Genomic DNA, 14,282 nt, shown 5'->3' with positions numbered 1-14,282 from the left:
AACTTTGTTTTTTCTCTTCTTCTTTTCGTCACCCACGCTGCACGGATGATGTTTTTTTTTTTTTTTATAACGTCTTTCTTATTGATCACCCGCGCTGCACGGATGATGTTTATATTAATAAACTGTGTATTGTTTGTAACAATAACTTTTATTTTTATCAAAATTTCTTTAAACTATAATGTGCCATTTTTCTTACATATGGTTATTTTATAAAATTACCCCCTTAAGTTTATCACCATTTAATTATTTGCTTATTTGCATTTACAAATTCATACACTGTATTTATAAATGTAAATGTATATTTTTATGCATATAAACTTATATGATACCATTGTAAATATTTTTAAATATTATTTACTTATATTTTTGTTTGAGTGACATAAGATATTATTTTTGTATAGTATTTAGTTTGCTTTGTAAATAGTAAAACTCTTGATAAATTTGTGATTTTATATAACTATTATGTACACATGTGTACCTGAGCTATAGAAAACAGTAATATGACTACACATATTGAAATAATTCCACATCAATAACGAATAATATATATATATATATATATATATATATATATATATATAAATTTGTACAAATGTATATATATTTTGTGAAAATTATTTATAAATGTGTCTTACCAAATACAAAATCTAGACAAAAATAATCAAGTCAAAATTCTCGGATAGTTACATAACTAAAATTTTAAATAAATTTATTAATTAGTGAAAAACGATTAATCAAATTTATATATTATTAAGCTTATTCGTGTTTAAGAAAGATAAAACATACCTTTTCTGTTTCACAAATACAGTCGTTTTAAACTTTTCGCACATATTAAAAATAATTGAAATATATTTATGTTTTTTTATTAGTTACATATATCTAACCAATATAATTAGAGATAAATAACAATATTTAGAAAATCAATATATTTTGTAAATAATATTAAACATAAAGTAAGTATAAAATGTATTGAAATTTTCTCATGACATTATTTGTGAGACAAAAGGAATATAAGTTGAGCAATTGACGATTAAATCATAAAATTGATAAATAAATTAGCTGTTAATTATTTGGCTTAGCTATTTCTAATTTGATTTTTATTTTAGATTAAGTTAACATTTAATAATAAATTTTAGTTTTAAAAAATAATTTACTTATATTTTATTTAATAAATAGTATATTTTAAATTGGAAAAACTATAAAAAAAAAAACTTTAACTTACGGAAAAACCAAAATAATATCCAATTTTTATTTAAGCCAGTTTAATCTCTACCTTTAAAAAAATACATTTTAAATCTTTTGTTTGTTGACCACACTGTTTATAATACATGAAAAGTGTGTTAAATCGATTTAGTGGTTGACTTTTTTTGTTTATCAAAAATTACATATTCAACAATAATAAGGTCAAAATGGATAATTTTAAAAATTGAAAGTTAAACTAACTGAAAGTTCAGTTTTTTTTGTTTCGTTTAGAAAGATATTACCTTTCAATGGTTCTCACTTTTAGAAGTAAGTAAAAGCACTTATATTTTTCTGATCCAAAATAGAAAAAGCCGCTAATATTCAAACTTTTCAAAACAAATACAAAAATAAACTTTGGTGTCTTGCGTACACATACTCTCTCCGTATGCATCTCAAGATTTTATTTCAAAACAATCTATATGTATTGTTTTTTCTGCTAAATCTATATGTATGTATTTTGGTCTTCTCTATAATGGATTAAACGTACAGATTTACTCACAATGAATTGGTTGTTAATTATCTCTTCTTCCAATCTGTTGTTTCATCTCTGGTATGGCCTTCGTGACCATGATCAATGCCAAGTTGCTTTCAAATTTAGGTGGTACCAAACTTATTCTAACCGGTTTATTATGGAAACCATGGAAGAAGTACAACGAAGTTGGAGAGGTAGTAATTTCTTTGTTGTATGGCGATGTTTCTAGAATTGTTAAATTGGTCATTCCAAATTTTTTTTTTTTGAATCATTATATTGGATTTTTTTATTGATGAACATCTATAGATCAAAATTGGAAGTTGACCAATTTTATACAATAAAGAAAACAATGAAAAAGTTTAGAGTTTCATATTGTCAATATCCAAACATGAACACCGCAGTAAGAGCTTCGTAAGAAAGCTACTTCAAATTTTATTCCATGTAATGTTATCTTTTAGTTTTAGATTTATTATTTTATATGTAATTTTATATTTTATATAAATTAAATAGTTGTAAAAAATAAAAAAAGGAAATATACATCTCGTGATAAAAAAAAGTAAAAAACTATTCCTACACAAATTAGAAACTAATGTGTCTCCTTATAAGAAGAGGCTCAGAGATTTGGAGTTGACATACAAAAGTACAATGAGTTTTTCGTTTCGCCTAGCAGCCGCCAGAAAGAGAAGCAAGACTGTCGTGAAACCTGCATGGAACCTCCTGGATGAGCTATTGATGGAGATCCTGCCGAGATTGCCGGCCAAATCGCTGATGAGGTTCAAGTGTGTGTCAAGGCTCTGGTATTCCCTTATCACTTCCCGATATCTTACCAATCTTTTCCTTAAATATTCATCACCGTCGGTTCAAAGAAGCCGTATGCTCATGTCTTTTGTGGACTCTGACGAGCCGTACAAGTATGCGTTGATCTCATCGTCTCATGACCCTGTCCCTCTCATATCACCTTTCTACCCTGCCCCCATGTATGACCTCGACCAAGATCTTACCATGCCGAGAATAGGAGGCTGCTTTGTCAGCGCTCTTCGCGGCTTGCTATGTGTCAGACTTCTGAGAAGTGTTCGAATATGTAACCTTACCACCATGCAACGTGTGACCTTGCCCATTATAACATCAAGAATTGTGCCTGAAAATAATGAGAATATTTGGAGCTACTTTGGGCACGAACCTGTTCATGATGAATACAAAGTGCTTAGTACAGTTTGGGAGGTGAGCGAGGAAGAGATAATAATGAGATCTGAGCATCAGGTGTTGGTACTTGGTCATGGAGCTTCATGGAGAAGCACCCTAAGCACCAGTCCTCCCCCTCCTCACTGTCCTTACATGCATGGTATCTCCATCAACGGTGTTTTGTATTATGGAGCTTGGGTTGTCAAAAATAAATGTGTGGTCATGAGTTTTGACATGAGATATGAGGAGTTCACTTTGATCGAACTGCCTGTTGAGGCTGGCATTGTATGGGAGGCGCGTTACATGAATCTCATGAACTACAAAGGCAAACTAGCTGTGTTTGAATATTCAAGAATTATGATTAATGGTAGCATAGATTTATGGTTTGTTCAGGATGCGGGCAAGAGTGGATGGTCGGAGAAGAAGTCTTTTGTTTTGCCTATTTTCGAAACGCGCACACTGTCCATGGCCAGCAGGTTGCTGATACAACCCACAAGTCACAGCAGTGAAATTTGTCTGACACCGGAAGAAATCTGTCGGCATAATCCACGCTGTGTCATTTATGATTTGGAGAGGTGCAAGATAACAAAACTCATTAATGGAATGAGAATAGTTGATAGGTTTTGGGGAAGCAGGTTTATGCAGACGACTTTTTGGGATGATATTGAGAGCATCATGTATTTGGAAACCTAATTATATTGTGTTTAATATCTAATTGTTTTTGTTTTATTCAATTGGTTCTTTCTTGAAACACTGTTTATTTTCCTCTACTCAAAAACTTTCTAGCTCTTGCAGTCTAAGAGATGATATTTCATTAAATCCTTTCACCAAGAGCTTGCAAAGTATTTTTATGTTGATTAATCAAGAAAACCTCATCAAGCACATAGCAGTGGTCCTTAATACCAGAGTTGACCAGGATACACTTTTTCAGGTGAGATATGAAATGAAAACAGTTACCCTTAATCTATGAAATCGATAAACTATAACCAGATAGGTTGATCATCATTGTCTCATTGGATCTCCAATGAAGATCTCAACAGTGGAGTGTACTTATTTAAAAAATCACAGTACAAGAAAAAAAAGAGAAAGATAGTATCTTTTCCAGGCCGGAGATGCAAGAAACATGATGATGATCATCAGTATCCCCAGTAGTCGTTACGGATTTCGTCATCAAACTTCTTTTTGAGTTCTGGGTGCTTCTCAAAGTACTCATCTGCAGTCATTGTGCTGAGCTTTTTCTGATTACGCCAACCACGGATTATACACAGTAAAGACAGAGGATTATACATCAGAATCTCGAATTAAAGAAAACTATACAACGGATTGAACTTTGTGTAAGATAAATTGTAACTGGGGGTACTTACGCTTATCTCCTGGACATCAATAATTTCCTTCTCCAGCCGTTCAGACTCCTTGAGCGACTTCTGTTCTGCTTCTTTCAGTTCCACCAACTATATAAAGAAAGAAACATGGCACAAAGTAAACGACTAAGTAAAAGATGAAAACACCCTTTTCAAAAAAAAACATTGTAAAAGACTGAAGCTTGTAAAAGCTGTAGCTCACCAAAGCATCAAACTTTGGCTTGTATTCAGGGGTAACATTGTCCACGTACTTGGGAATCTCAACGCCTGCACAGCAAACAAAATTTCCTTTGGTATTTCTTCATAGTTCCAACAATAAAAAAGAAAAACAACAACAATGGGAATCGGAAACTTTAGATTCAACCCTCGGTATGGAGCAGATCTCTATCAAGACTTTTTTAGTCAAGTTCAAGACTCCAAATAAACGCACAAACTAGTTGAAACGAATAAGAATAACAATATCATATACCATAGCTGCGACGTGACAATCAGAGGTTGTGCACTAAATTTTAAGAACACAGGTTCTGTTGAACAAAAAGATTAAGCAGAAGGACTTACTGTCATAAGCTTCCTTGTACATGTCAACAATGCCGGATCCAATACCCTTTCTGTAGAAATCCCAATCAATAGGTTCTGGCTCCTGCAACAACAAAACAATCGTAGGATATGGACAACAAGATGCAAAAACCAATAAAGTTACTTGACTAAGCATTTGAAACGCAATCAACAATGTTCTTAGAGAGCTTCAAGGAAACAGATTTACGAAAATACATACGCAATCAGAGAAACCGTGAAAGGATCACTTGATCCAGATTCGAATCCGAAATGATGAAGATCTACGATTCTAAATCTAAACCACAGGCGAATGGAATTAGATGATTTGGGGAAACATACAGATCAATCAAGAGAAAGAGAGTGAATTGGGAGAGAACCTGGCTGAACTTTGTCTGGAGCTGCGTGTTGACCTCGTCGAAAGCGCGTCGGAGGTTAGAGAACTCTCTGCGAGCCTCGTCGGTGACGAGGACCTTAGCCATCCCTTCCCAATCTATAGTCCTCGACGCTTTGAATGCCACATCCGCCACTTTCTTGCCTGCTCCGCTCATTTTTTTCTCTATTTCCCCCAAAACACACACTGATGGGATTGAGAAGAGGAAGAAGTAGAAAAGAAGATATCAAACGTCGTCGTTTGACTCCCGACTTATGAAGAAAGGGAAGAGCCCTAGAGAATCTTAAAGAGCCTTGTAGGCCCTCTCATTTCTTTTTGTCTGTAATTTAGTCCCTTTATTATTTATTCTTACTAAAACGACCCAATTATGTTTCATTGCAATACTGGTTCTGAGTTTTACAATATATTTTGACTCTCTTGGAACAAATCACAAATCTTAAATGGGTCATTGGTATTTAGTACGTTGAGTTTTTGCTCTTGAGGTAAAATCCACTTTCTTATGGTGTAATAATCAACTATTTGGTCATAGGCAAACTAATTTAAATTAGTGTATATGCACAATGTGTTTTTCCTTTAACTTATGGAAGTCTGAGAAATTTCTTTCGACGTATTTCAAAATTTTGAATCGAATTGATGTGCTTGGGGTATTTCACAACTTTTAAGAATGATTTTTGTTTGTTTAATACAAGTAAAACGAAGCTCAACCAAGGGCATTTGGTCTAGTGGTATGATTCTCGCTTAGGGTGCGAGAGGTCCCGAGTTCAAATCTCGGAATGCCCCTCTTTTTCCTTTTTTCTTCGACATAAAATATGTTTTCCTTTTTTTTTCTTTTCCAATAAAGTTCTTTTTAATTTGGGGATTTTCTTTTCGGTTTCTGAGTGAGAAAACTGTGAACAATGGCGGAATCAGTGCCGGTATCAAGTGATATACCCGCCGGAGAATCCAAGATTCTCCCTGTCGAGGCCGAAACCATCAAGCAGAGAGTCGAAGAGGTTGTACAATGGGTTGATTCGGTAAATAAAGTTTTCTCCTTTAAACCTTTGATTCCTTGTCTTTCTTCATACCAAATTCAAGATTTTTTCTGGTCTAAGAATAATCTTGTTTTAATAATATATATATAAGATTGTCTTAATTGTTTCTACTTGCAGCTTGAACATAAACTGACAGAAGTAGAAAACTTTTACTCGACAATTGCCGTCTCAAACTCCTCCCCTAGACATGTTGTTGGGATCAGGAAGGTCCAACAAGAGGCTGCGCGTAGAGAAGCCGTTGCTGCAAAGAGAATGCATGACCTCATGCGTCAGTTCGGAACAATCTTCCGTCAGGTACATGAACTGATCTCTTCTTGTCGTTTATGTCTTCAGGAGGAATCATCATTGTTATTTGATCTTCTCAGATAACTCAGCACAAGTGCGCATGGCCTTTTATGCATCCTGTCGATGTAGAAAGTCTTGGTCTTGATGACTACTATGAGGTAACCGTCTTCTCCTTCTCAGCTCTCAACATATTAGCATACAACTACTATGTTTTGCTCTGTTAACATTTGATTGTTGTAGGTTATTGACGAGCCCATGGACTTCAGCACGATAAAGAATCAGATGGAGGCTAAAGACGGTACCGGGTACAAACATGTGATGCAAATATACGCTGATATGCGGCTAGTGTTTGAGAACGCAATGAAGTATAACGAAGATGCAAGTGATGTCTACTCTATGGCCAAAACATTACTGCAAAAGTTTGAGGAGAAATGGGCACACTTTCTTCCTAAGGTTCAAGAAGAGGTAATGATTGATTGATAGATTCATATGTTTTTCTTGATGGACCTTAGCACCAATGTTGTTGATTACAGGAGAAAATACGGGAGGAAGAGGAGAAGCAAGCGGCAATGGAGGCGCTGCTAGCAAAAGAAGCATCTCATACCAAAACAACTAGAGATTTGAGCAATGAGGTTCTTGTTTTTTCCCCCAATATAAGCGACCCTTTTTCCTTTTGTATTATTAATCTTTTGGCTGACTGTCCAGATTTGCAATGTTAATGACGAGCTGGAGAAGCTAAGGAATGTAGTTGTGGGAAGATGCAGGTTTGCCTAATCACTCTTAATACATACTTTTGGTTTCCCTCTGTTCAATGCATCATTCATTATATATGCTCAGACGGATGAGTGATTGATTTTTATCAGGAAAATTACAAGTGAGGAGAAACGTAATATTGGTTTTGCATTATTGAAACTGTCTACGGATGAGCTACAGAAGGTGTTGGGTATAGTTGCTCAGGCTGATCCTAGATTTCAAACTAGAGCTGAAGAAGTGACGATTGAGATGGACGTACTGGTAAAACCTCTTTACTTATTAGTGCTTATCTGGTCGGAAGACCCTTACTTCTTCTTTCTTTCTTTAAGGTAAGTTATCTTTTGAATGCAGGACGAACCAACACTGTGGAGGCTAAAGTTTTTTGTGAAGGATGCATTGGAGAATGCAAAGAAAAAAGAAGAGACAATAAGGACAAAACAAAACAATGAGGTTTCTAACAAGCGAAATGCAGTGAACAAGTTGGCAGAGAGAAGAACCAAGCGGACATGCTTGTGATCCACACAAACAGGAACATCTTTTCTTTGTTCTGCAATCGTTGTGTATATCAGAAACAATAGTAGCTTCTTTACTCGTTTGGAATTTACTAATGCAATTTTCAAAGACTTTTGCTATTGTGCTGATAAAGACTTTATGAATATAATGAGATAGATTAGCAATTAATAAGCCTCAGGGTTAGTGTGTAGAGTAATATATAAACGCGCTTTAAACTCATCTGTTTCCATAGTCATTCCACACACTGCATGAAGATGGAAGAATGTGCGGCTAAGGAGAATGAGAACCCATGCGGTTTGGAAACGGAGTTAGCAGAGAGATCAATATGGCTGATGAAATGCCCTTCTCTGGCTGCTTCCTCTCTAAAGTCTCTTCCTTTACCGGACGATCCGTTCCTTCCTGTAGCCAAACTCATACTCTCCATAGACCCTCTCGCTTCTGTAGACGATGAAACCAAAGTCATCATCTTTTTTCCCTTCCTTTTGTTTTTTGCATCTTCTATCTGCATGCGTGTGTCTCGTTTTTGCTGAGTTTGGATATGTCGTGTGGGTTCTTACATTGATCAGAGTTTGTTTTGGTGTGTAATGAAACATTGTGGTTGTTTTTGTCTAACCAGGTTGCAATGGAACTAACGCGAGATGAGTTTGGAAACATCCCAAAACGTTATGCTTTGGATATGTCTAAAGATTTCATCCCCATGTTTGTCTTCAGTGAGTCTTCTTCACATGGTAAGGAGACTTAGAATACTCTGTCTGTCTCTCTCATGTCCCCTCTTTGTTGGATAGATTTGACTTTGTTGAATAATGCTCATTCTCATATCGCTGTTTCTGATCATTGTGTGAATGTTTAGAGCAATGGTATGTTTATCTGCAAACCCAAACAAATGAAACTTTACTTTACTTTGATAACGGTGTTGATTGTGTTCTCTTCATTGATATTCTTATATGAAAACTGTCAGGAGAAGGGAAGATTAAAGGAACTAAGGTTGAGTACAAGATTGTCCCCCAGGAATAGGAGGAACTCTCTCTCTCTCTCTCCCTCTCTCACAATGTCTCTTTCAGGTTTTAGAATAATAAATTTGATTTCTATAATAAAGGCTTAGCTAGTGCTAGTTAGTTACTTCAACTGTAACTGCTGACCTTGACTGTAACAAGAAAGAAAGGTTCTTTCACACAAGTGGACAACAACACCCTCTATGGATATGCACTTGATCAACCCCAGTGTGGTTTGGCTATTCTATCTTAACCCATGATAGGAAAAAAATGCAAATAACAATATGGAATCAATGATACATAACTAACAGGATTGGTGAAGCAAAAGCGAATATAGCTTACAAAGAGAAAGAGAGACTGATGAAGAAGCAAAACTAGAAGAAGATCACTTTTAAACTCTTAAAACGCCAAACTTTTCATGAAACTTCTTATTGTTACAGTCCAACATATCTCTAAGGCTGCAGTCAACATCACTCTTCTTAACAACTTTATACCTCGACTCCACCTTCTTCTTCAACCCATGCTGAAAAAACTGAGGATAACCAGCCACTTCATCCAACCCTCTCCCCATCACATCCACCAAGAACCTAATCCTAGGCCTTAGCGAGTTCCCAACACTCTTTATCAAAACAGGTGGGTAACCAGCCACCATACTCGCAATCTGCGCATCCCCAAACCCACACTCCTTCAAATACTCATAGTTCGGTCTGAGTATCTTCCCAACGTCCCTGCACACAACTTGCGGGTGGTTCACAAACACAGACACAACCCCATCGTCACTCAAACCGACACACGACTTCAAGAACTCGGTCGTAGGACGCAGCCTCTTCTCAACACTGTAACCCATCAGAAAAGGATGCTTCACAAGAACCTGACCAATCACACCACTGTCTTTATCAAGACCAAGGCTAGCGAGAAAGCTGACTATAACAGCAAGCTTGGTCTCGATCCCGTAGCTGATAAGCCTCGGGTTGAAAAGGAGTATCTTCCCGAGGTGGGACTCAGGGACTCCCAAGGCTTGGAAGAAGGCGAGGAGAGGGCAGAGCTTCTCCTCGAGGCTGTGAGCGAGGATGGGAGGGAACTTGGTGATTGCGGAAGTGACTTCACGCGGGTTTCTTCCGAGGGAGGAGAGGCACTCGAACATGGGGACGAGACGCTCGTGGAGGCGTAAAGTTAGGATCTTGGGGCAGCGGGAGACGATGTAAGGGAGCTTACGGTCTTGTATCCCGACAGTGTTGGTTAAGTAGTCCCAGTTCTGCGATGCGACGTCGGTTTGAGCGTTTTCGAGGTGTTTGCATTTTGTGAGCATCTTGTCGATGCTCTGCTCGTCGAAGCCTTTCGACTTTAGGAAGTGTTTGATGCTCATGCTGTTGCTGCTGGTGCTTGTCACAACCTCCATCGACGCTGATAACAACAAACAAACAAAAAGATGATTTTTTTATTCGGAGAGGGTAATTGAGATGAGTAGAGAGGAGGAGTGAGAGCACGTACCTTTCGCTAAGAGCCTTTTGCAGTTGAATTGAGATTTTGACAGTGTGGGAATAATAAGAAGAAGAAGAAGAAGAGCTTATCCACAGAGATAGAGTTGCGGTTTGGTTTATAAGAAGTAAACCGGTCGGTATAGTTATGACTTTTGGTTTATAAAAAAAGGTGAGATTTGTATTTGATTGAATAAACCGAGATTGATATGGGTTTGGTCGGTTTCGGTTAGAGGGTTACAAGAAACTGGTCAGTATAAATATCACTGAGCGCCCAATTATCAATTAATTTCAAATAGCAATATTTGAATAAACCGAGTTTGGTATGGGTTTATCTTTGGCTCGGAAGATATGACTATTTTGGTCTATTTCGGTTTTGGTTCAATAAATTCTCTCCTTCAAAATTTTGTATTGCCTCAAGATAGATAAATGAATTGTGAAACTGTAAGAGCATAATTAATGGGGGGGGGGGGGGGGGGGGGTTTCTGTATATTTTTGTATAATTTGGTATTTGTGTATTTGTAAAAATAGTAGCAAAACAAATGATAATAAGTATGAAATTTTATAAAAAAATTTGAGGTTCTTAGCGGAATATAAGAAACGTCATTAATCATGCTCTAAGGATTCTCTCTGTTTTGGATTACTATGTGTGTGTGTTTTTTCTTTAACATAATGAATTGTAGTATTGTACTTGGGGAGATTTGAACCATGGTTGATGCTATCACATAAACCTTAATGTCATTTTGCTACATGATTTTTTTAGCAATTTGGGATTACTATGTTTCCATCGTCTCTCTTCTCCTCCTTCTCTCTGTTTCCTGCATGAAAATGGAAGAAACTGCGGCAAATAATAATAATAATGGGAGTCAAGATTTGGAAACAGAGTTTGCAGAGAGATCAATGTGGCTAATGAAATGCCCTTCTCTCATTGCTCCTTCTCTCGAACCTCTTCCTTTTGAAGACGATCCATACCTTCCTGTTGCCAAAGTCATCCTCTCCATCGATCCTCTCGCTACCGTGGACGACGAAGAAACCAAAGTCATTCTTCTTTTCCTTCCTTTCCTCTTTTTGCATTTAGGGTTTTTTTGGTGTAATAAAACATGTGATTCTTTTGCTTTTGTCTAAGCAGGTCGTAATGGAACTAGCTCGAGCTGAATCTGGTAACGTTCCAAAACGTTTTGGCTTGGATATGTCTAAGGATTTCATCCCCATGTCTGCTTTCTCTCAGTCTTCACAAGGTAGTAAGATTAAATTTCTCCGGTCCCTCTTTTTTTCATTATGTACCATGCATGCTTGTGCTATGTTGGTTCTTCTATGGAAAGCATCTTTTGGGGGATAACACAGATTAGAGATTTTTGACTTTGTTTGATAATGGCATTCTCATATCTTTGTTTCTTGTTTAACATTTTTTTTGTGAAGGTTTTACTAATTAATGGTGTGATAACTATGTTGATTCTATTCAACAATGTTCTTTGAGGTGTAGGGACAATGTCAGTAGAAGGGAAGATTAAAGACAAATTTTACATGAATCCTCGTACAGAAAACATGGAGAGCTATGGAAGGCTTTGCCGTGAAAGGGCAAGCAAGTATATGTGCAAAAATAAACAGATACAGGTTCTTGTTAAAGATGGTTAAATAAACATGTTTGCATCTTTTGCATGATCATGTTTATGTTTTTTTTTTGTGGACCAGGTCATTGATAATGCCACTGGAATGCATATGTGGCCAACACCAGGAACTATAACCCCCACAGGCTTTCTTGTATCTATCTTTACCACTCCAAACACACATTACCTACTTTTGATTTTTCTACACATGTGATAAACCCACTCATTACTTTGTATCAGGAAAAGAAGAAGGTGACAAACAAGACATCAGAAATGAAGAGAACAAGAAGGGACCGGAGAGAGATGGAGGAAGTCATGTTTAATCTATTCGAAGGACAGTCGAATTGGACTCTCAGGCTACTCATTCAGGAAACTGACCAACCAGAGGTAAAGCCAAAAGGAAAATTTACATTCTTATATAGTTCTTGAATGAGAGATTTCAAAAGACAAAAATATAGGAAGATGAATACACAAATGAGATATTTTTGCTGCTTAAAGAAATGTGATTATGCAGCAATTCTTGAAAGACTTGCTTAGAGATCTTTGTATTTACAACAACAAAGGAAGCAACCAAGGAACTTATGAGCTGAAGCCTGAGTACAAGAAAGCCACACATGAATAGATAAATTCTCTCTCTCTCTTTCTTTGGCTTTTTCTCAGCTCATGTCCAACTCTAGTTGTACCGATTAATATGATATAATTCACTTTGGATCCAACTGGTAAAACCCGTATGTATTTTTTATGAGCTCCTTCCCCTGAATATTTTATACTAATCAAAATTGTACCTTTTTTTATATAACATACATTATTAGTCTAGATTTCCGATGCATGTCTTTTAGCCAAAAGGTTTTCTTTCAGGTTGTGGATATTTAACTTGATAAGTTTGATATGTAGAAAAGATGAACTAACTGTTTATTACACTTGTAACTGCTGATCATATGATTACTATAACAAGAAAGATTCACTCACTATGCCTTAATTCTATATAATAAAAAAATATGTTACTAGCTTGATTTTAACTTTGAATATTCTCAACTTGGGAAAACCAGGTCCCAGCTCATAAAAATTAAAAAAAGTAAAATTGATGGCTTTACTTGTCCTTTAAGAAACTTCTCATCAACAAAGTAAAAAGGTTATGTGAAGAATTGGATTCAAGTACACTATCGAGTACCAAAACATTTGTTATATAGCAAAATGCTTGGAGTCAATAGTGAGTTACTTGGAGATCTTTAGTTGATTTGGTCGGCTGTATTATATTGGTAAACTCGTGTTCAAGACCTGTTTTAGTGGAAGGACTCCTGGCTTTTTAATAAGATAAATGCATGCCCTTGAGGCCTTGACTGATTCCGAGGTTTCAGGGATCATTGTGAGTTAGAGAGGTGGCGCATCGCGCATGCCTTTTTTTTTTTGTATTTTAACGCCGTCATGTGACTCTTGCTATTATTTATATGCAAGTATCAGGTAATGCTTAAGATGGAAGCATGTTCATCTTGTATGTTGACTATAACCTCTCCTTAAGCTTTCTTGAAGCTGGGTGAATCGATAACCTTGATTATAAAGAATATAATAACAAAGAGGGGGTGGTCTGGTCGGCGCCGTCCCAACTCTACCAAGTTCAAGGTTCGATGATCATTTCGGAGATGATATTAGTCTATATAAAATGGAGGGGAAGGAGTGAGGTAGAGAAATAAGAAAGCTGAAGAAACAAAAAAAATGTTCTCTTTGTTGTTTTCGCGGTCACCTTTGTGCACAGTAGCCATAGTATTCTACACTTTTGTGTGCATTCCCTTAGAGAGGTTGAAGAAGCAGTGTGGAGTTGCTGAACCACAACACGATGATGGTTACCACCTACCCGGTTTTATGTTTGGGGACAAGGCAAAGAAGAAGGAAGAGGAAGAGGAGAAGTTATGCTGCTCAATATGCCTTGTGGATTATGAAGCTGAAGATGCAGTGACACATCTCCCAAGATGCAATCATCTCTTCCATATCAATTGCATTGAACCTTGGCTTCTCAGTGGCCATCTCACTTGCCCTCTCTGCAGATCTTTTGTATTTTCTTCTCCTTCTTCTCCTACACACAACAATGTCAATACTTCCCCCTTCTCTTTCAGTTTCTATCTCTCGTTCTTTTTTTGCTTGTTGTCTCTCCATCACCTGCTTGGATGCTTGTTGTAGCCTTTCACTCCTTGTTAATTAACACCCATTCTTTTATTATACATATACTGCATTGTTTTGTCTTTATTACCATGCACTGTTGTACATAATGCGTTAATTCCTACATATCAAAGACTCTGATTATGAAGTACTAAACAGTAGGACTGAGCAAAAAAAAAAAAACCCGAAATCCGAATGGATATTCAAACCGCCTCAGAATCCAAAAAGATCCAAACCAAACCCAACCCAAATATGTAAAATATCTG

The 14,282-nt window shown here is 36.6% G+C and overlaps 7 protein-coding genes and 1 non-coding gene across 8 annotated transcripts; 6 read left to right on the top strand and 2 right to left on the bottom strand.

Moving 5' to 3' along the window:
* Positions 1–1,321: 1,321 nt before the first annotated feature.
* LOC103860756 (putative F-box protein At3g52320) lies at positions 1,322–3,589 on the top strand. Its single transcript, XM_009138424.3, has one exon. It carries the CDS (start codon positions 2,360–2,362, stop codon positions 3,587–3,589), a length of 1,230 nt encoding a protein of 409 aa, XP_009136672.3. The 5' UTR covers positions 1,322–2,359.
* A 142-nt stretch (positions 3,590–3,731) lies between these two features.
* Positions 3,732–5,464, bottom strand: LOC103860757 (ATP synthase subunit d, mitochondrial). The gene is made up of 5 exons (XM_009138425.3): positions 5,190–5,464; positions 4,816–4,897; positions 4,460–4,524; positions 4,261–4,347; positions 3,732–4,134 (listed from the first exon to the last, which is right to left on the bottom strand). Exons 1-5 carry the CDS (start codon positions 5,358–5,360, stop codon positions 4,033–4,035), a joined length of 507 nt encoding a protein of 168 aa, XP_009136673.1. The 5' UTR covers positions 5,361–5,464; the 3' UTR covers positions 3,732–4,032.
* Positions 5,465–5,911: 447 nt separating this feature from the next.
* On the top strand, positions 5,912–5,983 carry TRNAP-AGG. The gene has a single exon. It is a non-coding gene; the product is annotated as a tRNA-Pro (tRNA).
* LOC103860755 (transcription factor GTE6) lies at positions 5,927–7,976 on the top strand. Its single transcript, XM_009138422.3, has 8 exons — positions 5,927–6,216; positions 6,352–6,528; positions 6,600–6,677; positions 6,760–6,984; positions 7,053–7,151; positions 7,225–7,283; positions 7,383–7,533; positions 7,624–7,976. Exons 1-8 carry the CDS (start codon positions 6,100–6,102, stop codon positions 7,786–7,788), a joined length of 1,071 nt encoding a protein of 356 aa, XP_009136670.2. The 5' UTR covers positions 5,927–6,099; the 3' UTR covers positions 7,789–7,976.
* Positions 7,977–7,978: 2 nt separating this feature from the next.
* On the top strand, positions 7,979–9,000 carry LOC103860754. The gene is made up of 3 exons (XM_009138421.3): positions 7,979–8,243; positions 8,402–8,513; positions 8,744–9,000. Exons 1-3 carry the CDS (start codon positions 8,034–8,036, stop codon positions 8,797–8,799), a joined length of 378 nt encoding a protein of 125 aa, XP_009136669.1. The 5' UTR covers positions 7,979–8,033; the 3' UTR covers positions 8,800–9,000.
* A 26-nt stretch (positions 9,001–9,026) lies between these two features.
* LOC103860753 (transcription termination factor MTERF6, chloroplastic/mitochondrial) lies at positions 9,027–10,380 on the bottom strand. The gene is made up of 2 exons (XM_009138420.3): positions 10,269–10,380; positions 9,027–10,181 (listed from the first exon to the last, which is right to left on the bottom strand). The coding sequence occupies exon 2, from the start codon at positions 10,174–10,176 to the stop codon at positions 9,169–9,171; it is 1,008 nt and encodes a 335-aa protein (XP_009136668.1). The 5' UTR covers positions 10,177–10,181; positions 10,269–10,380; the 3' UTR covers positions 9,027–9,168.
* Positions 10,381–10,937: 557 nt separating this feature from the next.
* On the top strand, positions 10,938–12,937 carry LOC103860751 (general transcription factor IIF subunit 2). The gene is made up of 6 exons (XM_009138419.3): positions 10,938–11,293; positions 11,385–11,493; positions 11,739–11,869; positions 11,948–12,016; positions 12,103–12,249; positions 12,377–12,937. Exons 1-6 carry the CDS (start codon positions 10,991–10,993, stop codon positions 12,482–12,484), a joined length of 867 nt encoding a protein of 288 aa, XP_009136667.3. The 5' UTR covers positions 10,938–10,990; the 3' UTR covers positions 12,485–12,937.
* Positions 12,938–13,172: 235 nt separating this feature from the next.
* LOC103861136 (RING-H2 finger protein ATL18) lies at positions 13,173–14,208 on the top strand. The gene has a single exon (XM_009138842.2). It carries the CDS (start codon positions 13,576–13,578, stop codon positions 14,035–14,037), a length of 462 nt encoding a protein of 153 aa, XP_009137090.1. The 5' UTR covers positions 13,173–13,575; the 3' UTR covers positions 14,038–14,208.
* The last annotated feature ends 74 nt before the right edge of the window (positions 14,209–14,282 follow it).

Source organism: Brassica rapa, chromosome A03, assembly GCF_000309985.2.
Source record: "Brassica rapa cultivar Chiifu-401-42 chromosome A03, CAAS_Brap_v3.01, whole genome shotgun sequence".
In the NCBI taxonomy this organism is placed as follows: Eukaryota; Viridiplantae; Streptophyta; class Magnoliopsida; order Brassicales; family Brassicaceae; genus Brassica; species Brassica rapa.
The sequence above is the reverse complement of the archived record's forward strand: the minus strand, read 5'-3'. Positions and strand labels throughout refer to the sequence as shown.

Coding starts and splice junctions, on each gene's coding strand:
- LOC103860756 (XM_009138424.3), top strand. CDS start 2,360: ATGAGTTTTTCGTTTCGCCTAGCAGCCGCCAGAAAGAGAAGCAAGACT.
- LOC103860757 (XM_009138425.3), bottom strand. CDS start 5,360: ATGAGCGGAGCAGGCAAGAAAGTGGCGGATGTGGCATTCAAAGCGTCG. Junction 4,898..5,189: donor TCCAGACAAAGTTCAGCCAG/GTTCTCTCCCAA, acceptor TTGTTGTTGCAG/GAGCCAGAACCTATTGATTG. Junction 4,135..4,260: donor TTGATGTCCAGGAGATAAGC/GTAAGTACCCCC, acceptor TGGCGTAATCAG/AAAAAGCTCAGCACAATGAC.
- LOC103860755 (XM_009138422.3), top strand. CDS start 6,100: ATGGCGGAATCAGTGCCGGTATCAAGTGATATACCCGCCGGAGAATCC. Junction 7,152..7,224: donor CTAGAGATTTGAGCAATGAG/GTTCTTGTTTTT, acceptor CTGACTGTCCAG/ATTTGCAATGTTAATGACGA. Junction 7,284..7,382: donor GTAGTTGTGGGAAGATGCAG/GTTTGCCTAATC, acceptor GATTTTTATCAG/GAAAATTACAAGTGAGGAGA.
- LOC103860754 (XM_009138421.3), top strand. CDS start 8,034: ATGAAGATGGAAGAATGTGCGGCTAAGGAGAATGAGAACCCATGCGGT. Junction 8,244..8,401: donor CTGTAGACGATGAAACCAAA/GTCATCATCTTT, acceptor TTGTCTAACCAG/GTTGCAATGGAACTAACGCG. Junction 8,514..8,743: donor CAGTGAGTCTTCTTCACATG/GTAAGGAGACTT, acceptor GAAAACTGTCAG/GAGAAGGGAAGATTAAAGGA.
- LOC103860753 (XM_009138420.3), bottom strand. CDS start 10,176: ATGGAGGTTGTGACAAGCACCAGCAGCAACAGCATGAGCATCAAACAC.
- LOC103860751 (XM_009138419.3), top strand. CDS start 10,991: ATGTCATTTTGCTACATGATTTTTTTAGCAATTTGGGATTACTATGTT. Junction 11,870..11,947: donor GCAAAAATAAACAGATACAG/GTTCTTGTTAAA, acceptor TTTGTGGACCAG/GTCATTGATAATGCCACTGG. Junction 12,250..12,376: donor AGGAAACTGACCAACCAGAG/GTAAAGCCAAAA, acceptor GTGATTATGCAG/CAATTCTTGAAAGACTTGCT.
- LOC103861136 (XM_009138842.2), top strand. CDS start 13,576: ATGTTCTCTTTGTTGTTTTCGCGGTCACCTTTGTGCACAGTAGCCATA.